The sequence below is a fragment of the Miscanthus floridulus genome, chromosome 8, assembly GCF_019320115.1.
Source record: "Miscanthus floridulus cultivar M001 chromosome 8, ASM1932011v1, whole genome shotgun sequence".
Classification (NCBI taxonomy): domain Eukaryota; kingdom Viridiplantae; phylum Streptophyta; class Magnoliopsida; order Poales; family Poaceae; genus Miscanthus; species Miscanthus floridulus.
Genome location: NC_089587.1, coordinates 75,105,805 through 75,131,257, shown reverse-complemented (window position 1 = coordinate 75,131,257; position 25,453 = coordinate 75,105,805). Strand labels below are relative to the sequence as shown.

General features: G+C 44.2%; 1 protein-coding gene and 1 pseudogene across 3 annotated transcripts; both read left to right on the top strand.

The window, feature by feature from the left end:
- Nucleotides 1-3,546: 3,546 nt before the first annotated feature.
- On the top strand, nt 3,547-17,221 carry LOC136476708 (ENHANCER OF AG-4 protein 2-like; annotated as a pseudogene).
- A 902-nt stretch (nt 17,222-18,123) lies between these two features.
- Nucleotides 18,124-25,001, top strand: LOC136476709 (uncharacterized). Of its 3 annotated transcripts, none has more exons than XM_066474644.1 (8): nt 18,124-18,774; nt 19,691-19,819; nt 19,916-19,959; nt 20,239-21,833; nt 21,968-22,670; nt 23,383-23,465; nt 23,607-23,781; nt 24,068-24,205. In XM_066474644.1, exons 2-7 carry the CDS (start codon nt 19,703-19,705, stop codon nt 23,741-23,743), a joined length of 2,679 nt encoding a protein of 892 aa, XP_066330741.1. In that variant the 5' UTR covers nt 18,124-18,774; nt 19,691-19,702; the 3' UTR covers nt 23,744-23,781; nt 24,068-24,205. The 3 variants fall into 3 exon arrangements, with proteins under 3 accessions (XP_066330741.1, XP_066330740.1, XP_066330739.1); XM_066474643.1 differs by having other exon boundaries at nt 18,148-18,541; nt 23,383-23,487; nt 24,068-25,001; XM_066474642.1 differs by having other exon boundaries at nt 18,149-18,774; nt 23,383-23,487; nt 24,068-25,001.
- The last annotated feature ends 452 nt before the right edge of the window (nt 25,002-25,453 follow it).

Genomic DNA, 25,453 nt, shown 5'->3' with positions numbered 1-25,453 from the left:
TTCGTGTGTGCCTCTCTCCTAAATGGCCCAGGTCCTTTCCTTTTATAGTTGAAGGGAGGACAAGGACAGTACATGTGCTAACTATACGGCGTCGTGCGAACAGAGGTGGCGTGTTCGAGCCCTGTAGCCTGTTCCTGTGGCGGCGAGGTCGTCGGAGTGGTCCGTTCTTGGAATACTGGGGCGGCGTGCAGGTCACATCCGATCCTGGCGTCATGGGAGCTCCAGGGCTGCCTTGGAGCGAGTGCGGCGGTCAGCGTGCGAGTCGCTGTGGACTGACTGTGCGCGAGGCCGAGGCTCGGTCGGTGCCGAGGCCGCACCGCAGTGGGGGGTCTCGGTAGACACGAATCCCGAGATAGCCGAGACCTTGGTGCAGAGCGCCGAGGCCCGGAGAGAGCGGTTGATCTAGTGTGCTGGTTCGGAGGCGGTGATGACCCGGGCCAGGCTGCCCACGTCGTGTTGTTTTCGAGGCGGGGATCACGGGGTACAGTGTAGTGTGGGCGCTGACCGTGGGCACAGCGTCAAAGTACAGTGACCGGTAATCCCCACCGTACCCTGTCTCAGCTGGTATGGCGCTGATGCGACCTCACGTCTCGTCGGCCATTCCGCGGTGTCGAGCCGTCGTCCGGCTGAGATTGCGGGAGTGGTTGATGTATTAATGGGACATGACGTGCTGTCGGGAAGATCGGTCGAGGCGGGGGCGACGGGCTATGGACAAGCCGGCCTCGCGCGAGACGGAGGATAAGGCCTCGCGCGAGGCGGAGATTGGTCTCCTTGCCGAGGCCTTCCGCAAGAGGTCTCGCGCGAGGCGGAGATTGGTCTCCTTGCCGAGACCTTCCGCAAGAGGTCTCGCGCGAGGTGGAGATTGCGTCTCCTTGCCGAGACCTCCCGTGAGAGGCCTGAGGCGATGCAGAGAGCCGGGTGGGCTCGGACGGGGCTGGTTATGAGCCCATGGCTTTCCCTCTAACTTTGTCGTTGATGGGATTTTAGTGCCTCTTTTGGTGTACGCTCGGGGCACCCCGTTTTATGGTACCCGACAAGTAGATTGACTATGCTGGGGATAATGGGAATTGTTGAATGGTGCTGGTGGGGTAGAGAACTGATTTTGGTTGAAAGTGTTGGGCGCGAAATTTGGCATGTGCTGCAAACTTGTGTTATCTGCTCTTTAATTTCTAGGATTAGTGGCGAACGACCTACTAAAACTACCCTCTGAGGGCTCCATATTGAGTTGTTTTGATTTTTCTTCTCTTTTTTGTGTAGGCTGTTGGAAAGAACAAGAAGGCAGAGGAGGCTTGTTGGGAGGAAGGAAGCATGCTGGTGGGACTCCTTTTGTAGAAGCGAGATGTACTGTAGCAAGCAACCAGAAACATTGTTTTTTTTAAGGGCAACGGTCAAGTGATTCTGGTTTTCACTCGTCCGTTGAAATCTGAATGTTGCAGTATTTTTTTTAATCTACCTCATGGCAGTTGGAGCCGTTGGAAAGTGTACTACGTGTGTCAGTGATATATTTTTTTATTGGGAAAGAGGTGGGTTCTATGTATGGGAGCCGCTCCTCCATCAAACCCAGCCTGCAGTGTATGGTACCCGGTGCTATGCTTACAATAAATGTATCGAACCGACCAAAAACCCAACACTGCGGGTGCTCTGACAATCCATTTTTCTGAAACTTGGCTCGCGCAGGCCGTGGCGTGCTCTCAGCTTAGTGTATGCTGGCTCGGTACATGTGACCAACCAAACGACGGCCTCTTTACATGGTCTCAGCCGGATTGATGACCTGTTTGCATGGTCTGAGCCAAATGGACGGGAGACTGGTAGCTCAGTGTATGTTGGCTCGAGCATGTGACCAACCGAACGACGGCCTCTTGTATGGTTTCAGCAAGATGGAGGGGAGACTGGCTGGCACATACGAGCCAGGATGAGTTCCCCACGGAACCACCTAAGACAATTTAAAGCATTTATGCTTATTAATAGAGGTAGTCTTAGCGCAGATAGCAAATTTTAGCATTGATGCCATGCATGTGAAGTGTTAACCTCGATGGCCATGCTTACATCTCTCACAAGCACCACTAACTCATTTCTCCCTCACATGGATGTGGCAATGGATATGCATGCTCTGTGTCATTTTAGCCTCATTTCTCCCTCGCATGGATGTAACAATGGATATGCATGGTCTAAGTCATTTTGTTTTATTTGAGTAAAGCAAAACTTTATTCGAACGATTCAAAGGTTCCCCATTCGATTTTTTTTGCCTAATCCAAAGATGCCATGGTGGCCTTCTTTCCCGATGCCAGCAAGATTAGGGTTCAAGGACTTAGGGGGTGTTTGGATCCGGTGACTAAAATTTAGAAGGTGTCACATGAGGATATCGCATGAGGTGTTTGGATACTAATAAAAAAACAAATTACAAAATATGTCAGTACTCCACGAGACGAATTTATTAAGCCTAATCAACCCGTCATTAGCACATGTTACTGTAGCAATACATTGTCAAATAATGGACTAATTAGGCTTAAAAGATTCGCCTCGCAAATTAGTCGTAAGTTGTGCAATTAGTTTCATAATTATTCTATATTTAATACTCTATGCATGTGTCCAAACATCCGATAGGACAGCGACTAAAGTTTAGGAGGAGAAACCAAACACCCCCTTACTTGAGTTTGTTGGGCTTAAAGGGATCTTTAGAGAGGTCACTGGCCCGGTGGTGGTGGCAGACATGGGGAGGCGTGGGGCACAGTGGTGGCGCTGTTAGCTAGGTAGTGGGGGAAGGTGGTTGGACGAGGACGCACAAGTGATAGCCGGACGAAACTGTGATGGTAGTCGTAGGTGGCAAGAGAGCTCAACTTTAAACCACTTTTAAGTATGCTTGTATGGTCTAATGAACTAATGATATTTTAGGATTGGTTAAACTTTAGACTATCTGTCTAGAGCCTCAAGGACTAAAAATTATTAACTACTTTAGATTATTAGATCTAAACATGGCCTTAATTGGCTTTTAGAGCGCGTGCCAACAAGCATACTCCATAACGTGTAGGCATCCTCTCCTATCACTTACAGTGACAAAGATGCCATATTCATTATGAGTTATTTTTTTTTGTTGTCCCGTAAATATCATGCAACTAAACTGTAGATTGCACCTTGCTTTTTTATTTGTTCCATTACATGGAGATGTCTTGTTTCATTTTTCTATTATGCCTTGATAGGTCTATCATGAAATTCTGCAACAACGCACGAAGCTCTTCATTCTTTTTTTTTGGTCATTGTTTATTAATTTCTCTTTTCACTATTTGAAAAACATGCCTTTGGCTAGGTGTTCACAAGTAATTACTATAATTCAACAAATCTATATCTCCCCTTAGCTAGATCAACCGCTTTTAGAATGCTTCTCCACATGTAGGACATTTAGAAATATGTTTTAAATAGAAACAAGGAAGAAGGAAAAAAAAGGGGCATGGCATGTCTGAACTGGCACGGGGGCGAAGATCGGACGGCTGGTATGGTATCTTGATGAAGTGACCTGAGCACGGCACAGCAGCGCACGGGGGAGGGGGACCCAGACCGCAGTCGCACAGCAGCAGAAAGGCCAGGGAGAAGAGAGCCGCCCGCATCCGCACCGCGCCGTTGTGGAGAGGGAGAAGAGGGGGAGGAAGGAGGAGACGCGAGGAAGAAGAAGAAGAAGCAGAAGAACAGCAGCAGAAGCCCCGTCCCATCCCCGGCTGCCCCCTCCATCCAAGCGATTTCAGGTATTAGCTACCGAGAAGCGGAGGAGGTGACCGCAGCACACGCAATTCGCCCCCCGCCCGCCGATTCCATCGCCAACCGCCGCCCCTTCCTCCTCTAGGGTTGTCTTGTGGGTGCCTGTGCTTCCCACCCTACTGGCAGGTCCAGGGTCGGGCCTCCTCCTCGCCCCGCCCCCCGCTGCTCTCTTCTCTGCTGCTAGGGTTAGGTTAGGGTTCGACGCTGGGGGGAGGGGCATCCTTCTCCCTCGCCGCCGCCGCCGCCAATGCCTCCCGGCGGTAGGCGCGGCGCCAAGCAGCGCCCCAAGTGGACCAGGGAACCCCAGCTAGGTGACCTCGTCCTCGCCAAGATCAAGGGGTACCCGCCCTGGCCAGCTAAGGTAAGGTTCCATCTTCCTCCCCTCTTCTCTCAATCGTTACTGCTGCTCATACTGCCACACTAGGGTTTCACTCCCTTCCCACCTCATCCCTACATTCCCTGTCTCCGCAGATCAGCAGGCCCGAGGACTGGCAGCATAAGCCAACGCCAAAAAAGTTCTTCGTCTACTTCTACGGCACCGAAGAGATGTAAGCTCTTTGCCCCGCAACTGCTACGTCCTACGCTACCGTTATTTCCCGCTATATATACGAATTGCCTAAAACTGTCACCCTAGATTACTTATTACATGTTTAATAACAAAATCTGGTCAGTCAACATGTATGAATAGCAGGGCCAGCCTCTTGCTTTTCTACTCTGTTTAGCACTCCATGTTTAACACGTTGCAAGCCTGGATTCGGGATTTGCTCTTCGCTACGGATCGGGATTAGGTCTTTCTTTTGTCATGCAATACGTCACCATGGGCATGCGGTTCCCCAGTAGTGTTGTTTTGCTCAGATAACTAGACGGTTCAGGTCACGACAAGGGGAGGTCAATGCCTGCAATTTATTGTCCCAACTGTCAAATTTACAGTTTTTGCACTCCTCTGACCTCCCAACTATTCTCTAGCTGAGCCACGTGTGGGTTTGACAGGAAACAATGTATTCTGCAGTTCTTGGGAGAATATAATCCTTTATTTTCTATCTTCTTTTTCTTTGGCAAAATGGCTTTTATACATGAATTTATTAAAGAAAGAATGCAAATTTAGAGAAGCAGAGTTTTGAGTTTATGGTTCTCAGTCCTGACTATTCTCATTTTCCCATAGGTGGATTGGATTTCAGATGTAATTGGTTGTACATCTACTTTATCTGACTAGTTTTCGCTTATATGGTTAGATAATTAATTTCTGTGTATGTACCAAATCAACCCATTATTTTAAATTCTAAAAACACGTGCAACTTCACTGTGGATGTAATGTTGCTTGCTGCTGTCTGCTTGGACAATCCTGAGGCATGACTTTTTTTTTTATAACAACGAGAGACAAAAGCATTTATTACTAGAAATTGCTTCTTAAAACATCCTCGCTTTGTCGCTTTAAGCCTCTCATTTTGGTTACCCAGTCCATAAAATGCTCTGGACCATTCCTAAGGCCTATATTTTTCTAAAGTAACAGACCAAGAATGGTTTTCATTTCTTTTAAAGCTTGACAGAGCTCACTTATTTTTTTTAACTTGGTGTTCTTTAGCTGTTTTCCACGTTACCCTTTATGCATATGCATAGAATGTTGAATAATGTTGATAGTGAACTACTGTTATAGGAGTTATTAATTACTTCATAATGCATTGGGTTGCATTAATTTGTAAAATGATCGCCTAATAATTCCTTTTTTACTGCCTTTTCCTTGCTTTGATAAGCACTTGTTTTGATGTTGTTGCCTCTGCTGTCTTACATATCTATCTTTTCCTTGTCATGATCACTTGGTTGCTAATGAATGAATATCATCCTGCAGTGCTTTTGTTCCCCTGGCAGATCTTGAGGAATTTACTGAGAAGACAAAGAATGATCTCTTAGATCGAGCTCCAAATATTAAAGTTCAAAGAAAATATGTTCAAGTATTTAATGATGCTGTCGAGCAGATCTGCAAGGCCCATGATGAGCTGCCAAAAACATCTGAAGCTGCAAATGGAGCATTGCCTGATCGGAGTGAAAAGACTACAGAGCACCTTGTGAGGTCACCTGATGTTGGTGAGACTCCAGGATTGGGACAAATGGAAGGTGATAGCCCTACTGATTACTCGAATACTTCAGGGCAAGGGTCAGGGACCGAGGAGGATGTCAAAGATGGTGGTCATGAAGTAAGGGATCATTCTTTAGCAGTTTCTCAAAAGAAAACATCTTTACTACAGGATCCTAAGCATCCCAAGACAAAGAAGTCTGCTGCATCCAAGTCTGTTCTTGACATGTACACAGAACAGGAGCATTCACCAACATCTGTGCACACAGAAAGGGAGACTGAAGAGGTAAAAATTGAAAAAGAGAGCCGTTCCCTAGAAGGTTTTGTTTTGGAACCTAACTTGGAGGTGGTTTGCGCCCTTGAAGTGCCAAAGAAATCTAAATCTAACAAGCTGTTGAGGGATGATGAAAGGAAGGAAAACAAGCGTGGTGGTATTGGTAGTCCTACTGGAAGGATTGCTGCTGAGTCTGCATCTGATGTTGTATTAAACATGAGTACTGGCAAAGAGAGCAGAGAATTTAAGAAGTCAAAAATCATGACAAAACAATCACTGACAACTGATTCAGAGAAAAGGGATTATAATAAAACTGTGCATGGCAAGCCTGACAAGCAGTTGACTGGAAAATCATCTGCAGGGTTTTCTTCCAATAAGAAATCTCTGCCAGGTAGCGGGCAGCACAAGACGGACAGTAGTGCTGATACACGTCCGGCAAAGAAGCCAAGACTTATGGACAGGGCTGGTGAAACAGATAAGACAGTTGCCAAGAGTGAGACGAAGTAACATGAATTATGAAAAGCATAATGCTATGAAACATGAGCGATCTACCTCTATGGAAACAGGTAAAAACACAATTCTTAAGACTGGTACTGGTGATGATAGGGCACGGAGATCAGGTGGTGTTGTATCACCCATATCAAGGCTTCATTCTGAGGTCATGGAACCATCATCTGGTTCTGTAACTCAGTCAGGTGTTGCTGATTCTGTTAAAAAAGGTTCCAGCATGAAGGAGGATATCTCACGTGTCGATAGGCAATTGGTGAAACCTAAGAGAAGAGCATGTCGTTTTGATGATGAGGAGGATGAAGGACAGCGGACACCACTTCATAGAACTTCAGACAAATCTATCGGGGAAATTCATAGAACTTCTGCCAAATCTATCGAGCATGTCCCAAGTGAGAAAGCAGGTACTCGGGGAATTTTTTTTCGCATGTTGGCAATGCTTCTGGAAAAAAATCAGGCCCTGCGAGAGAAGAGAAATCAAGGAGTGTTAGGATGTCACCTGTGAAGCATGAGCCAGTTTTTTCTTCACCGAGTCAGGATAAAGTGCATGCTAGACACCAGGTAACGGGGAGAAGACTAATCGCAGGGTCGGTTGAGACTCCTGCTGTCATTGGTAACAAAATGAACCTGGTTGATTGCAAATCCTCTGCTCAAGTAAAAATGCCGGCATCCTTTGAGGTGAAGAAACTTCATAGTAGTTCTTCTAAACCATTGCACCTAACATCTGGGAACTCCCATTCCCGAAACTATCCTGCCTCAGAAAAGATCGCCTTGCTGCCCAAATCAGAAGAAACAAAGGCTAAATCTAAGCCAGCTACGTCTGTTGAGCATAAGGTGGGCACCAATTTGTCAACTGAACGGACTGGGAAGCAGGATCACTTGAAAGAGGAAAGGTATACTGCTTTGAGTTTTGAACTGCCCAAGTTTCTTTCTGATACTTGTCTTTTTGTGTTCAAACAGTTTTAGCTGCACGCTTTGTTTATAGTTTGTGGTTTTTTATGCAGATCCAGTTCTGTTGATAAAGCAGCTTCTTCTGAACCTAACCCTGACTCGGCCAAGTCAATAAAACATCTTATTGCAGCTGCCCAAGCAAGGAGGAACCTTATGGCTTCTGCTCATGCAAAATTTGATGGGTCTTCAACTGATAATGCTGCTATTACCTCCACACCATATGGTTTGCCAGGACTAAGCCCTAGTCCTGTTTTCCGCATTCCATCCCCACCCAGAATTGCTTTTCCCGAGAGTCCTGGCCAACGTATTCTGAAAAGCCCAATGGAGCTTGACAATGGTCATGGAAAGAGTCCCAAATCTAGGCAGGTCAGCGGTTCACCTAGTGGTGGTACTGATGCAGCAATTGCTCGTGATGCTTTGGAGGGAATGATAGAGACTTTATCGAGGACAAAGGATAGTATAGGACGTGCAACACGCCATGCAATTGAGTGCTCTAAATATGGCATTGCTGGAGAGGTCCTCTTCTCTCTCTCTCATATGCCATCTGCATCACTGTTTCATTGTTATTTCACTATCCTTATTATTTCTCTTCCAGATTGTCGAGCTTCTCATACAGAAATTGGAGAGCGAGCCTAATTTGCATCGCAGAATTGACCTCCTTTTTCTTGTGGATTCCATAACACAGTGTTCTCATTCTCAGAGAGGTAAATTTATTTTTTAAATGTATATTATATTAATCCTGCTCTTAGAGCTATCTTTTGCCCAAAAAGTTATTCTTTGAATTCTGAAATGTTCAGGAGTTGCCGGGGCTTCATATGTTCCCACTGTTCAAGCGGCATTGCCCCGTCTTTTGGGTGCTGCTGCTCCACCTGGAGCTGGTGCTCGTGAAAACCGGCGCCAGTGCCTTAAAGTATTGGACACTATTATTGATTCTGACCTTTCTTTTTCCTAAACAGTGGGTCACTTGGCTGCCTGGCTTTGTAGGTTTTAAGATTGTGGCTTGAGAGAAAGATTATGCCAGAAGACATACTCCGAAAGTACATGGGCGACATTGAAGTGCCAAATGATGGTACTAGCACTACTTTAATGTTGAAGCGACCATCCCGTGCTGAACGTTCTGTAGACGATCCTATTAGGGAGATGGATGACATGCTTGTTGATGAGTATGGAAGGTATTGTGGCACTTGATATACCATTTACTAGTTCAGTAAATCATTTTACTGTTTTTATTTTTCTAGCTTGAGATGTAAGTTCTGGTGACCATCTGCTCAATATTTTAAACTTTTAACAAGTTTGTTTATAAGATTAGTATATCATGACCAGATAAACAGCTTAAAATTGCATTTCAGGTTCCCTTGGTTAGTATATACTGGGTAGTAATAATCATGCCACTATGCCAGTCCCGTATTGGAATTGCCACATATGATGCAGCTTCACATGACACTAAGTTGATGTTCTCTATCATTAGTTTAGAAGTCAAGAAACACAGCAGTGCCAGTATCTACCCCAAATATGCATGGCTTTGTTTGTATCAATATCTTAGAATACAATTGTTATGTTGTGGTATTATGGAACCTAAAATAGGCTATGGTAATGTCAAATGCTTTGACTACCTGAATCCCTGCTATTAAGATCTTCAAAATACGATTTATGCTAAGAGAGTCTTAGTCTTACTTGACCAGGGTGCTTATGTTGCAAAGTTTGTGGACTTTAGTATGAAGCTCAGTGAACTTGCTATTAGGAAGTAAGGACATGCTTCAAACTAATGAAGTAACTCCCACATTGGATGTTTTCTGCTTTCCTGATCATCTTTTGCATTTTTGTTTTGCTTATGGTGGCGCCTTTGGTGTCCCCGCATAGCAGGTCCCAAGCCCTGGTAAAGGAGGAGGGTTGTGTTAGGCGCGGCGAGCCAATGTAAAAACTTAGCCACTTTAATGGAGATGAAACCCAAAAGAATCCCGTTGGGGCGTAACTCTCTTAGTGACGCGCCATGTTGGTATGGTGTTAAATGAGCAAGGGCCGGGTCGTTACCCCCGTGACATGCTGTGTCGCGATCTGGACACGGTGTCAAGTGAGCAAGGATCGGGTCGTCGCATCCTTAGTGGCGCGCCACATCGGCGCCCGGGTGTGGTGCAAAATGAGCAAGGGTCTTCACACCTACCTCGGCGGGTGCGAAGGGTAAGGAAGCTAGTCGAGCCAACTAGGATCCGTTTAGGTAGCTGGAATGTAGGGTCCCTTACAGGTAAGTTAAGAGAGTTAGTGGACACAGCGGTTAGGAGGCGTGTAAATATCTTATGCGTCCAAGAGACTAAATGGAAGGGGCAGAAGGCGAAGGAGGTGGACAATACCGGCTTCAAGCTCTGGTACACAGGGACAACTTCAAATAAAAATGGAGTAGGAGTTTTGATTGATAAGAGCCTCAAGGATGGTGTGGTGGAGGTGAGAAGGCAAGGGGATAGGATCATCTTAGTTAAACTTGTCATTAGTGATATGATCTTAAACGTAATTAGTGCGTATGCCCTCCAAGTAGGCCATGATGAGAGTGCTAAGCGGCTTTTCTGGGAAGACTTAGATCGCTTGGTTAGAGCTGTCCCTAGTAGCGAGAAGCTCTTTATAGGAGGTGATCTTAATGGCCATGTAGGTACATCAAGTGCAGGTTTCGAGGCGAGTTCATGGGGGTTTCGGATATGGTAGTAGGAACCAGGAGGGAGAGGAAGTCTTAGACTTCGCCATAGCTTTTGATCTGATGATAGCTAACACTTTCTTCCGTAAGAGACAGTCCCATTTAGTGACCTTTAGTAGCGGCCAGTACTCTAGTCAAATCGACTTTGTCCTTACAAGGAGGGATAAACGAACATGCGTGGACTGTAAGGTGATACCTGGAGAATGTGTGGTCGCTCAACACAAGCTGGTGGTGGCTGACTTCCGCTTTCTGGTGCAAGCTCGTGGGAACAAACAAGCTAGGGTTGCTAGAACGAAGTGGTGGAAATTAGAAGGGGAGGCATCAAAGGTCTTTAAGGAAAAGGTCATTGAAGAGGGCCCTTGGAATGATGAAGGCGATGCAAACAGCATGTGGGAGAAGATGGCAACATGCGTTCGGAAGGTTGCTTCAGAGGTGCTTGGAGTGACCAAAGGGAGCGGATGCGACTCGAAAGACACTTGGTGGTGGAATGAAGATGTGCAAAAGGCTATTAAGGAAAAGAAGTAGTGCTATAAGCGCTTGTATCATGACAGGTGTGCAAACAACATAGAGAAGTACAAGGTGGCAAAGAAGACTGCAAAACGAGCGGTGAGTGAGGCAAAGGGGCGGGCCTATGAGGACCTTTACCGACGTTTGAGTACGAAGGAAGGAGAGAAGGACATTTATAGGATGGCTAGGGCTCGCGATAGGAAGACAAGGGACTTCAACCAAGTCAAGTGCATAAAGGATGAGAGGGAGCAACTCTTGGTGAAGGAGGATGAGATCAGACATAGATGGCAAGAGTATTTTGATAAATTGTTCAATGGTGAGAACGAGAACACCACCGTTCAGCTGGACGACTCGTTTGATGACACTAACAGGCGCTTTGTGCGGAGGATTCAAGAATCAGAGGTCAGAGAAGCCTTGAAAAGGATGAAAGGGGGCAAAGCGATGGGCCCTGATGGTATCCCAATCAAGGTGTGGAGATGTCTCGGGGATATAGCTATAGTATGGCTAACCAAGATGTTCAACAATATCTTTCGATCGAACAAGATGCCTGAGGAGTGGAGAAGAAGCATATTGGTACCAATCTACAAGAACAAGGGAGATATCCAAAGTTGTACTAATTATCGGGGAATTAAGTTGATGAGCCACACTATGAAGTTATGGGAGAGAGTCATCGAGCAGCGCCTGCGAGGAACGACGTAGATATCAACAAACCAATTTGGTTTCATGCCCGGAAGGTCAACCACAGAAGCAATCTTCTTAATAAGACAGGTTATGGAGCGGTTTAGAGAGCAGAAGAAGGACCTCCACTTGGTTTTCATTGACTTGGAGAAGGCTTATGACAAGATACCAAGAAATGTTATGTGGTGGTCTTTGGACAAACATAAAGTCCCATCAAAGTACGTGACCCTCATCAAGGACATGTACAACAATGTTGTGACTAGTGTTCGAACAAACGATGGTAACACAGATTACTTCCCGATTAAAATTGGACTTCATCAAGGGTCAGCCTTAAGCCCGTATCTCTTTGCCTTGGTAATGGATGAGGTTACCAGGAACATACAAGGGGATATCCCTTGGTGTATGTTGTTCGCTGATGATGTAGTGTTAGTGGACGAAAGCCAGGCGGGAGTAAATAGGAAACTAGAGTTATGGCGGTAGACCCTTGAGTCTAAAGGTTTTAGATTGAGCAGAACTAAAACCGAATACATGAGATGCGACTTTGGTGGAGTTGTACAGGAGGAGGGAGATGTGAGTTTGGAAGGTCAAGTAGTGCCTAAGAAGGATACCTTTCGGTATCTGGGATCGATGCTACAGAGGGATGGAGATATTGATGCGGACGTTAGCCATAGAATCAAAGCAGGGTGGATCAAGTGGCGACAAGCTTCTGGCATTCTCTGTGACAAGAGGGTACCACAAAAGCTAAAAGGCAAGTTCTATAGAACGGCGATTAGACCGGCTATGTTGTATGGAGCAGAATGTTGGCCTACAAAGATTCGACATGTTCAACAACTGAGTGTTGCAGAAATGCGTATGTTGCGATGGATTTACGGTCACACAAGAATGGACCGAGTTCGGAACGATGATATACGTGATCACCTAGATGTAGCACCAATTGAAGAAAATCTTGTCCGACATCGGTTGAGGTGGTTTGGCCATGTCCAAAGGAGACCTTCAGCAGTGCATTGTGGAGTCCTAAGCTAAGCTAATAATATGAGGAGAGGTAGAGGAAGATCGAAATTGACATGGGGGGAGGCAATAAAAAGAGATTTGAAAGTTTAGGATATACCTAGAGATCTATGTTTGAATATGAGTACTTGAAAAACAGCTATTGAAGTGCCTGAACCGTGACTTGGGGCTCTCGGTGGGTTTCAACTCTAGCCTACCCCAACTTGCTTGGGACTGAAAGGCTATGTTATTGTTGTTGTTATAAAGCAGAGTTCCCAGTACTTTAGTGTGTCTATGTGTTGTATTATCTTTATCCAACTTACCAGGCATTATTGACGTATGCTTTGTGGTTTTTTCTGTTCTCAGCAATGCAACTTTTGAACTTTCTGGAATTTTATCATCAAAAGTGTTTGAAGATGATGAAGACTTCCCCCGAAATAATGGCTCATCACCATTTGTTTCACGGCCTGTTGAAAGCGATGTCATACGAGAAACTGAAGAGACTATTGCTCCAGCATCTGTTGAGGAACACATTATTAGAGTAGAGAATGTAACTACTGATGCTGCTATGGAAGATGCTTTAGAGATACTAGGCAACAACCAACAGACTGATGTAGCTGTCCTTATTGAACATGACTCTAGTCAAGATCCAGGTTCAGAGCAGGCATTGATTGACCAGGATGAGCTTCCCCCTCTACCTGATGGCCCTCCACCGCTTCCATCAGATTCACCACCTCCTCCACCTCCTTTGCCTCCTTCGCCACCACCTGCTACACCGCCGCCACCACCACCTCCACTTTCTCCAGCTTCACCACCTCCGCCACCACCTCCCCCACTGCCATCTGGACCACCTCCTCGGCCTGCTCCACCACCTCCTCAGCCTGCTCCACCACCTCTGCCAACCCAGGCCCCACCTCTTCCTTCTATTCCGCCGCCTGTTCCTTCATCTCCGTCATCATTGGGTTATCAGCCTCCAGCTCCAGAGTACTTCATGACGCCCAGTGTAATAATTTTCCGAACTTACTTACATATCATGATGTGTTCTTGTTTAGATTATAAAAAAGACTTGTGCTGCAGGGTAAACAATTGACCCAGATGACAGGAAATACATCAATTCAAGCTATTGGAAATACAACAACCTTCATTCCTGGTGGACCAGTTAATGGACAAGCTGCGGTTAATTTTGTTACTTCAATGCCGGCAGAGTATGGAAACAATAACGTATTTATGGCACCACAAACTTCTAATGGTAATTATCAGTTTCGGCCCACTGGTGTACCTTTTCAGCAAGGGAATTTCAGTGCCTTTCCATCTGCACAAACACCTCCAGTTCATCCCCACTCTCGCATGGCACACATGAATCCCATGGGCCAACAAGCTGTACCACCTCCGCGCAATCCTTATGCTGTTCAGTCCTTTCCAAACAGTCAGAGCCATTATCCACCTGAAGAACACTGGCGGATGGCATCTGGTAACTTCAGTCCAGGTGGCAGAGCATTATCTTGCTCAGAAGGGCCATTCATGCAGGATGGTATGTTCTCCCATAAGCTGTCTAAAAGAGTTGTTTTGCATCAACTTTTGGACCGACACTAATAGTAAAATTCTCATGTAGGATATTCAAGATCGAACATTGACAGATCTTCAATGAATCCTATGAATCATCAACATACTGTTCTGAATCATTTGCCGTCTGGAGCACCACTACCAGGTCTATGGTTTCTTAAAAGTTTATGGTTGTGTTCTTGGGGGCTGTGCTTTCATATGAATTTTCTTAATGATTTTTTAAAGATACACTGGCAATCAGCCCCCTTCAATTCCAGTGTGCTGCAATGGGATCTTGTCATTATTCTTGTGGACTTGTAGGAAAAAAACAGATGTGTTGGGTGATCTATATATTTCCTTATGGTTTTCTCAAGCCTTTTTAATTTTTCTTTTGACAGGCCATGTTCCTCAGATGCTACCGGCCAGGTCTGATATCCACACTCTTAATTGCTGGAGGCCTTCTTGATAGAGTTGTAAACTGAACTTCTTGTTTGTGGTACTCTCTCTTTTCCTCTTTGCGTGCTTTTCTGTTTTTCTCTGAGTCATCTTTCTTTTAGATATTTGTCTTTAGATTCTCTCATTTATATTCACTCAACTGAACTTTTCTCAAACTGTTGCTCTTTTGCAGGTTTTGACGGGGAAAGCTCAGGGCATTGGAGGCAATTTGAATTGAGTGCAACAGTTGGTGGCTTTGTTAGTCTGTGATGGAGATGCAATTGCCTGGGTGTAATGATGAGATCTGCCATAGTATATGGAATGGACATTTTACAATGTAACTAGTCTTGACAACAGCATCCAGCAGACTAATCTCTCTTAGTGTAAGCTCATGTTTCACATGACACAAATGTTCTCAGTTTCTTAGATGTTGCTTCCAGTATGGATCAAGACTGCAAACTGTTCTTATTGTATCTTGCTCAGACGTGCGTTGGTTATAGACACAGGGTCTGGTAGTAAATACCGGGACTGATATCACATTAAAGCATTTTGTTGTGGTGCCTGTGTTATTTTTCTATGGTTCATTTCTCTTAACTGCTGTGCTCAATTTGCAACACACTCTCCAAATTTCAATTAGCTAAACACATCTATCTAACTATAATGAAAGCCTCAACTAATGTTTTTTTTTGTTAAGTGCTGTATGTTTGCTGTTTAGACTAGAATTGTGCTTAGCCAGTTATAAGGTAGCAGGTACATCAGGGCCACTAGGTACACTGAGTAGTAAGAGAGAAAATTAGTTTTGATTCTTTTTGGACAGCGAAATATGTGATAATATTTAAGAGCTCTAGTTTATTTGTGTTTCCTAAAACTGTTGATAGAGTTGTGTGCTGATTCACACAGTGGTACATGTAGGAACACGATTTTCAGTTATTTTTCCCCTAAATTAAGTTTCCTGTCTAACTCGATTCCATAAAGTAAATTAGAATAATATATTTGCATGGGGGTGAGGTGGCATGAAATTTGCTTAGATGTAAATGTAGAAATATTCTTTTCTTTTGCAGTCAAATGATAAATATCACAAGGAAATGCCTATCTCATTTGTCCATATGACGGTTTTTTTGTACCGTTGAAAATAAAACAGGTTGTGCTAACTTATAGGCCTGAAAAGTAGGTTTTAGTTTTAGCTCATGAACATGAGGATGGAAAGTTCAACATCTGTGCTTTGGTTTTCTAAGTAAGTCATAACTGTGAGCCATTGACATCAAAACAACGACAATAACCACAAAAAAAAAGAAACAAAGAGGCTATTTAGGAAGGGCGGGCCTGGTGCAAGCGGTAGAGTCTTACCGCCTGTGACCGGAAGGCCCCGGGTTCGAGTCGCAGTCTCCTCGCATTGCACAGGCGAGGATAAGGCTTGCCACTAACACCCTTCCCCAGACCCGCACAGAGCGGGAGCTCTCTGCACTAGGTACGCCCTTTTTTAAAGAGGCTATTTAGAAACTATATATATTGTGTGACATTCCTACTCCTGGGACTTTTGATCTATGCCAATTTTCTCTTGAATTAGATAACTGTTATTTGAGTTTTGTGGTTCATTTCTCCCGTTGATACTAGAGTACTTGCATTTCCCGCTCACTGGGTAATCCATCGTACTATCTGAAATTCTGAATGTTCAGTAGTATCGCTATAATGTTGTATTGCATTGCTCATTTCAGTTCTGAAGAATAAAAACTGCGCTTTTCTCTCTCCAAACTGAACATTTCAGCAATTGGAATATTTGTCAATCTCTAGGAGCATTTTTGCTGTGTATTATTGAAATCGATATATTATCTGTTCAAGAGAATGTTGGATGTCAAAATATTCAGCTATCATTATTCATGTTTACTGCATTGACCAAGATCATTTATTTCTCTTGGCTTTATTGGTTGCTCTTGCCACTGGTTCCAAGGTTACAGCTATTGAGGAATAAATAATTCCATTTTTATATCAATATTGCTTTAATTGCACCCTCCTTTTTTTTACAGGCACATTTTTCTTGTTTGCTTTTGGCTAGTGCCTCATTTCTTTTTTGCCTTGTGGCTGCCATTAGATGTTTTACTTCCGTTGAGCTGTGAGTTTTGAGGTATGATCTTATGTTGTCTGAAGCTATCTTGTTTGACTAATCTTTGTCATTGTGACAGGTCTGAAGAACAATAGTCAAATGATGCCGGGTTTTGATTTGTTGATGTGAATATTGGTGATTTGGGTGGAGTTGAGGAGAGCTTCTGGAGCAGCTAAAGCCTTGGTTGGAAGAGGTAAAATGTAGAATTGTATGTAGAGAAAAAATGTACAGTTGCTAACACAATGTACTGTAGTCCCTTGGCGCAAGCTGGGGAGGACTAATGGGGCTTCTGGAACCATTTTGGGCAATTTCAAGGAAGGCTTACAGATGGGTTAGTCAGGCATGTAGTGTGATACAATTACTCGTTTTGGTTCACCCGAGCCATTCTTTTGGAAGAGAAATCAATGTGACGAGCAGCTGAGTGGTGATGTTACCCTTATGTCTGTGTATGTGCGGTGTGTGGTCATTTGGTGCACAGCCTAGGTTGCAGCCTGGCGGGCATTATACTGCTTTGTTGTTTGTTTCGGCGGGACAACTGATGCTGGTGCTGCTGGTTTGGTGTTGAATGATGGTTCGTATGTGATAGGCAGATTTGCTGTTAGTTGTTAGAGGACTGCATATCGTTTGAATGTACATTGCATACTTGCATATTCCCAGGCCCGGGCAGAATTCATTTGTCGATTCCTTGTTGGTATGCATGAGAGATTAGCACTTGCCGTGTGCTGTGCGTGGCTTGATCTGGATAGATGGATATTGAGGTGTTGCCCTGAATCTTGCTCGCATGGTTTGTTGTATCATGTGACGCCGAGGCGGGTGCGTGTTTCATGCCGCGTTGCTGCTGTACGGTTTGTCTTCGTCCGTTGGATTTGGACCATTGGATGTATTGTTAGTTGTTGGTGTGGGCTTGCTTGGGTAATAATAGAAGTCTACTATCTATTCTTCCGCCGAGTGCATGCTTCAGTTATCCATCCACGACCACGAGGCACTTATTTTCCTTGCGTTGGTAAATCTCTACCAAACATGCATTTTTGTTGGAGCTTGTGTGGTTGGTAGGATGTATGTGTGATGCATGATTTGAATCTGGGTTGCGAGCTGGACTTGCAGATTGATAGCTTTTAGAACAGTGTTTTTTTCTTACAACAAATCAGTTTCAGCCGCTTATCAGTCGTAGAAACCATCAGTCGAACAACTCGTTAGCTGATGGTTGGGCGTATTATTATGATTTGAAAAGATTTGAAAACGTATTTTATATAAACGTTATATGAATAGACTCGTATTTCAAATATCTTTCAATATGATTTGGACTCTATAACAATCCAAGAGGAATGAGTGAGGGGCCTCTAAAGACCTTTCTTTTTTTTTGGTTCAAAAATCGTAATACGAGGGTTCTATTGGCCCCATCCGCTTGAAGCACGCAACAAATACCCCCTTCATCCTCTGCCATCCAACCAAGGCAAGGGACATGCAGTTGCAGTTAGGCTGTTCGCTTGTTGGTTTCAGCCAGCCCAAATCAGTCAGCCAATAATATTTTACTCTCACAACAAACCAGCACCAGCCAGCCTAAACCAGCTCAGAAACCAACCAGCGAACAAGTCAACTTGGCCTGGTGGGGTCGGGGTCTCAATCTCAGTCTGGTCTTCTTCTATGTCTTCACTCTTGGGGTTGGGGAGGTGCGCCCGTGCGGTATATTCTCTTCTCTGATCCTCCTCACCGTTGGCCGGGCCGGGCCGGGCCGGGCAGCCACTGTATATATATAAATAAATAAAGGTAGTAAAAGAGATCTGTTTTATGAGATTTATAGTTAAAAAACAAATGAAGCAAATCAATCGGGTATAATCAAATCAACGGCAGCAACACTATCTCTATCCCTGATACGGACGATCTCTCTTCCTGATATGGAATACCACTTGTAAATGATTTGTTTTTTTTAAAAAAAAGAGTTAATTCAAAAGACAATTCGTTTTTCTCTTTTCTTCTCTCTCCAGTACTAGTCGTGCTAGCTACCACAGGCACAGCCCACGAGAGGGAGGAGGCCGGCACAACACTCCCCACGAGGCGAGGCACCTTACCTGCCCCTCTCTCTCCCCCCTTCGTCTTCTTCCTCCTTTTGCTTTTCTTTTGATTGGAATCGATCGATCTACTAGACACAGAAAGGCGAGAGGGAGAGGCAACACGAGTGTGACGAGAGCGATCATCTCATCATCTCCTCCTACCTCGAGACGCTGAGATCGAGATCCATCTCGCACCGGAGGAGCGCTCACTTGCAGATCCTTCGCCTCGCCTTCAGGGTGCGTGCGTATGCCCTGACGCCTTCGCTTGTTGCTCGTAGCATGCGATTTTGCTTTCCACTCTCCGAATTTGCCGCCGCCGCCGCCCTCGCTCTGATTCCGCTTCCCAAACCTAATCGTCTCGTCTCGTCGTCTAGGTGGTGGTGGAGATTGATCGTTGCTGCTCATTTTTTCAATTAATTATTAGGGTAGGAAGAGGAGCGAACCAGTGCTCCCACAAAAAAATCCCTAGATTGGATTTATTGGGCTTCTGATTTCTGTGATCCTCGCGTCCATACTCCATCCATTTGTTTGTGGATATCGATTTCATCTCATCCAGCAGAACCCCCAAGCCACGCCCACCTGAGCCGAGCCGCCGCCCGAATCCATCCGCGGCGATCCCTTCCTCCCGCACTACGTTTGCGAATTTGCGATGCCATCTCCTACTTCCAATGCTGGCTTCCTAGTCCACTTGCAGCCACCAATTCCGCTTCGACTTCTGCTCAGGGTCTTCTCTGTTTCGTCAACTCCGCTTCAGCCTCCCTTCCTTTGCTTTCCTCGTTCTAAATTCTATCTTATGATGGAAAAAATACTGTTCCCCCACTACTCCCTAGGTTCACGTTCAACTCTACCTACTTCAAAATCAAAGTTACCAGTCTAGTACCATTCTTGTGCTGCAACTTGCACTTTCCAGTCAAACGTTTCTAGGGAGTGGGAGTGGAAATGGGGATGTAGTCACCTGCTGCTATTTGGTCAACTCCTCCCTCAACCTCCTTACTATTTACTAGTCTGTGCGTGACTGTGTGAGGCATAATTTCCTAGATACACGGCTCTTAAAATTTCCGTGTCTGGATAGATGCTCACTGGAGTGCCCAAAAGCTACCATGCTTCAGCATGTGCTTGCTCATGTGCATTTTTTCTTTTGTCCTACTTGCAGGATTCATGCAAAATGCCACCAGAACATGGAATGCCTACTAGAACTGCTGCTGATGCTGTTGTAAATAGGAGGCCTCGTCGCCTGTTTGGGAGATCATCAGAGAGGAAGAACCCACTCAACCTTCAGTTTGTATGCCCTTTTTCTTTGCGCTTTCCTAGTTCCCCGAGACAGTGTGCGCAAACTCTACTCTGTCTAATGCTTTGCTTGCTACGTTTTTTTTTCCAGGAGCGTCAAGTAGCTCGCCTCGAGGCAAGGCAGCAGCAGCAGAGGTACACAGATGTTCTATTCTAATTCCACCTGTTGAATATACCAGCTTATGCATGATTTTTCTCCTTTCTGAATTTACCTCATGTTTCTGTCTTTCTTCCTCCCTTAATTTATGCCTGATTGCAGAAAAAAAATATTTGCAACAAAGAATTTTACCCTGCACCTGCTGTATATATGTCATGCTGCCCTTAGCAAAATGTCCTTTAAATGTTTTGCCTCTGCCAATTCCTCGGCTTGTTGTCCTTTGCTAATTAATAACTTGGTATTCGCTTACTTGCCAGGTGTATTATCGTGACAGTTATTCCCTTCAATTTCTGTTATGACTTCAAATCACCATCACTCACCGAGAGTGCAAGTGATGATCCTTCATCTCAACCTACATCTCCAGAAGAGAGCCCTGAGACATCATCCTTGTCACCATCCTCCCCATCGATTTTGTTCCTGCACCTTAATGCTCAAGATGGATCTCGCAGAAGATGGCTGGATAATTCATCAAGGCTACTGGAAGATAAGCCTACAACATCCAATAGCATGTCTGATTCAGATTTCTTAGTCAACAGCTTTACCAAGCCAAGTGATAATGCAAGACATTCATCAAGAAGGAAGAGCAAAAAGAAAAGCAAGAAGCACAGGCAACACTGTAGGAAGCCGACTGATGGATCTGAAGCTAAATTCAGAGAGAGCAATGGCGCTGCCCCTGCGGTCGATGTTGGTGATTGTGAAGATTCGACACTTTCACCTAAGCATGTTGGTGATATACGCTTTGAGGAAACTTCTCCCAGTTCTTCTGTCAAGGAAGGTTCTGAAGAGGCTCCTGAGAGTGATAATGATAATGAGTACCGTTGCTGCTCAGGTGGTTCAGTTTCGAGTGCGTCCTACTGTGATGAGATGGAACTGTCTAGATCAGCAACTCTGTGCCCTGCATTGTGTGGACAATGTGATAGCAGTAGCTTCAGGCATTTGGACAATACTCAAAATTCTGTATCTACAGGTTTATCTCAAGAAACTTGCTGTGCTGGCAGTAGTGCAAACTGTAACCATGATACCAAGGCTCTGTTTATATTCAGAAATGAACGTGGACCTGATCCATGTGAAGCGACAGAGTTTTGCAGCTCTAACAGTGGATTTGATGAGAATTGGCTAGAGAAGTCTGATTACGATAGTGGCATTTGTTCCCCAAAGAGCGTTGGTACATGTGGTGGAGTCCAGGCAGCCCACTTGTGCAGCGACACACGCAGTGACAATGATTTCTGTCTTGTAATATCTAGAAAGAGAGCCAGAAAGGAGAAGAAAATGTCATTGTGGAAGAGTTATGGAGAGCATGCATCCACATTTACACTTGATCGAAATAAAAAATATGTCGGCCGTTCTTCAACGCAGATGACCAAGGAAGTCAACAGTAACGACTGGTCCCATAGACAAAATCATGTTAGCAGGATACACCCTCAGCATGGAATTGCACTGAAAAACTCTACCAAGAATTTCATGCAGGGGCCAAGCAATGTTTGTAGGGAGACCCAATATGGAATTCCAGCTAAAGATTCCAAGTTAGGAACAAGTCTCAATCATTTTACAGGTCCAAGAGAAAAAACTTGTGGAAAATCAACTACCGGTTTTGAGAAGGCAGCACAGCAGCTTTATTTGAACAGAGAACTATCCAATGCTCTTAACAGCAGAGAATCAGTACGTTGTGAGACGAGATCAATTTCCTCTTCTGAACCGACAACTCCGGAGTCTTTAAAGGGAAATTGTACTTCAGAGTCTGGTGAATCAACAGATATTACAATAGGGGCTCTTCCCATGCAGAAAAGAAGACTGCAGGATTCAGTTCGAACCGATGATGCCAGCGAAACTATTTCTGGGCGATCATCACCTAGTATGACTCCCATCTTTAGATCCTGCATCACTTCCTTTTTTTTCCTTAATAATGAAACCTTGTGATAAGAAAGTAACACTGCTTGCAGCAAGCGCAGTAGCATCTAACATGATGTTGTACTCAAAATATTGCAGGGTCTGAGTCATCGACAACTGAATTAATGGTTGGACGTAGTACAGTTTCATCTATTGAAGGGAACCATGGCTGTCAAGGGCTCTGTAACTCTAGAACGCATCTAGCCCAGACGCTCAGGGTTGTAAACGATGCCTATAAAGTTCAGGTTGCTGCAGATGTTCTCCTTGCTGCTGGTTATCCAATTTCTGATCTTGAGACATTTATATACTCCGCAACTCCCGTTATTGGTTGTGCACCTTGCATGATAAGCAGCACTTGTTCATGGGACCAAGTAGTTAGCAACTCAGTTTGTCAGCATGACATCTCTAATGTTTCCTTAAAGAGAATATGGGAGTGGTATGAAGAGCCAGGGTGCTATGGATTGGAAGTAAAAGCTCTTAGCAATCTCAGCTCTAAAACATCCCGCAACAGCAATTCAGAGTTCTTTGCATACTTTGTGCCTTATCTGTCTGCTATTCAATTGTTTGGGTGGTCTATGAATAACATGAATCACAGTTTTGGTGTACAAGGGAGGGAATTACTGAAAGCATCAAATACTTCAAGCTCTATGAGCTCTCATCCTGTGAATGAGGTGCATACACTGTTTGAGGAAAGTAATGCATGCTTGCCAGAGTCATCTTTGGATGTAGAAGATCATGGCGAACTTATGTTTGAGTACTTTGAAACAGAGCAACCTTCTTTTCGGCCTCCATTATTTGAAAAGTAAGTTGTCCACAGGCCTCCATTATGAGTTTTGACCACTGGTTCCACTTCTTTTTTAAGTTCCTGACACCGACAGTTTCTTGTGAAATATTTCTGGTGTCATTTCATTTCTTTCTCAAAATGCTTCTGGGTTCACAAATCAAAAGGATCGCGATCTTTTTCTTTGTTAGAAAAGGGCAATTAATTTAACAATGCTGTTACGAACCGTATTCTAGAAACTGTCAGTGAGTTTGTGAGCAATAGAACTTTTCACGACGAAGTGACCATGAGGGCTTTCTTTTTCTGGTATCGTATTGGTTCAGCTGATCAGGATGTTTATGAATTATGGCCTAAAGCAAGAGAACTTTGTGCCCATGTGAGTAGCTTAGAACTGGGGATTTATAAGCTGCTAATGAATCTCTCATAATACTCCCTCTTTTAAATTATAAGACGTTTTGGCTTTTCTAGATACATTGCCTTTACTATGATCCAGACATAGTGTATATCTAAGTACATAGCAAAAGCTATATATCTAGAAAAGCCAAAACTGTCTTATAATTTGGAACGGAGGGAGTATGTGGCATGAGATGTACTGTTTCCATTTTGGTGGTCTTTCATTATGCCCTTTGTGCCACAATAAGAAAGACTTTTACTTAATTAAATTGTAGCTACTATTTATTGTCCTGGCTGTGTATATCCTTTTCCTGTGTTAATATCTGGCTGCAATCTGTAGGATCAAGGAGCTTGTTAGTGGTGCAAACGTTTCTGACCACCGGATTTTTGGGGACCCTGAAAAACTGCAAAATGCGAAATTATGTGAGCTTCATCCAGCTTCCTGGTTTGTTCCTGAGCCTGGATGCTTTATTCACTAGCGTTTCCTCAGTTTGTACTGATATCAATATTAAAGTTTTTTTTGGTTATTTGTCTCTTGTGATGTTCAATATATTTCATTTGTAGGTTCTGTGTGGCCTGGTATCCTGTTTATCGTGTGCCTCGTGGTAATTTCCGTGCGGCATTTCTTACTTACCATTCGCTGGGAAAGTTGGTTCATCAAAAATGCTCTCTGGATACGAATGACGAGCATACACGTGTAGTTTCACCAGTTGTTGGTCTCCAGAGTTACAACGACAAGGTACCATTTGGACTCGATGTTTTCCTTGATGACAGGAGGAAATGTTTGCTTCCCAAAGCATATCGTCCATATAGCTGTTAAATTCAACTGAAAAATCCAGGAGATAATGATGGAACCAAATTAATAGTCACTTCGTAGAAGTTTATTTCTAGTGATTGCTTGGTCTACGTGTTCCAGTTATATATATGCGGGCAATGTTTTTTTTGTGCTTTCGATGATGAGGTCATATTAAGGGGATGATTTTATGCATAACCTGATTGATTTGCATTCTCTTGTTTATATATAGGGAGAACAGTGGTTTCAGCTGAGATGCCCAGATTTGAAGCAACTGCCAAGAGAAGATTCTTCGAAAACCGATCCTGCTGAAGTTCATAAAGAGAGGCTGAGGACGCTGAAGATGGGTGCGTTGGCCATGGCAAGAGCTGTTGTCCCAAAGGGAAGTGGGGAGTCTGTGAACCACCATCCAGATTATGAGTTCTTCCTGTCTCGGTGCACCTAGGCTAGGCGGTTGTGATATGAAGAACAGGGGCTGTTCTGCTTCCCTCCTGACTGTAGTGACAATGAAAAGGGCGTACCCAGTGCAGAGAGCTCCCGCTGTGTGCGGGGTCTGGGGAAGGCTGTTAGTGGCAAGCCTTACCCTTGCCTGTGCAATGCGAGGAGACCGCGACTCGAACCCGGGACCTTCCGGTCACAGGCGGTAAGACTCTACCGCTTGCACCAGGCCCGCCCTTCACTGTAGTGACAATGAAAAAGAAAAAAAACAGAGTAGTGACTAACCAGAGGCCGGCTATAATATAGTTGATCCAAGAGGGAAGAGAGTCTGGGGTGATACATATCACTGGCTGTATAGGAGATAGATTCATAGATTAGATACTCTAACCTGATACCAGATTACCAATGCAAACCAAGTTGTTGAGCTGTACCAGTATGGCAGTACCCTCCACGCGGGAAGGGTTCTTTTTTGGGGCTGGAGGCAAAGATGAGAAGATACTACAGATGATGATGCAGTGTTCGACGACTCTGCAGGTGTAGTGTTCATTTTTGTACAGAGACACAACACCAGAGGAGCAGCAAGAAATTTGCTACCACAATTGGCGCCTTTGTTAACTCCTGTTTACATTTGCCTGGTTGGTTTTCTTGTGGCTTGATTGCTTTACAGTGCGTGAATCATGATACTATGCTGCTTCTGTTAATCATAATACCCCGCTTCTTCTGTTTGATGCCTCACTGTATATGAATGTGTTAAGGTCTAGTGCTGTGCTGCTAGCAAACGCAAGTGAAAATGTGTGTGTTTTAAAATTACCAGAACAAGCAAAGTAATTAGAGGCTTGCAATCTCATTGCTTTCCAGTTGGCAAGATGGTATTTATGATTATTATCTAAATCAAAAAGTGAGCCATTAGGAAATTAATTTCCTTGACAATACATTTAGGAAACTTTAAATAACTAACGTTAGGTTAAATTGGATACTAGCCAAGCGAGACTGTATAAGAGTCAATCCCCTCAAACCTACCACTCTTTTGATAATTGTCCATTAACTCCCTTTCGCAATTTAGTGCTCTTCCATTCTAAATTATGAGACATTTTGGCTTTTCTACCTATATAAATTTTGTTATATACTTAGATATACATTATATCTAGATACATAGTAAAAACAATATATCTAGAAAAAC

What these genes read in the sequence shown, in the direction of transcription:
- LOC136476709 (XM_066474643.1), top strand. Translation starts at nt 19,703, where the DNA reads ATGCCACCAGAACATGGAATGCCTACTAGAACTGCTGCTGATGCTGTT. An exon ending in ACCCACTCAACCTTCAGTTT is followed by an intron (nt 19,820 to 19,915) that starts GTATGCCCTTTT and finishes TTTTTTTTCCAG; the next exon opens with GAGCGTCAAGTAGCTCGCCT. An exon ending in GCAAGGCAGCAGCAGCAGAG is followed by an intron (nt 19,960 to 20,238) that starts GTACACAGATGT and finishes CTTACTTGCCAG; the next exon opens with GTGTATTATCGTGACAGTTA.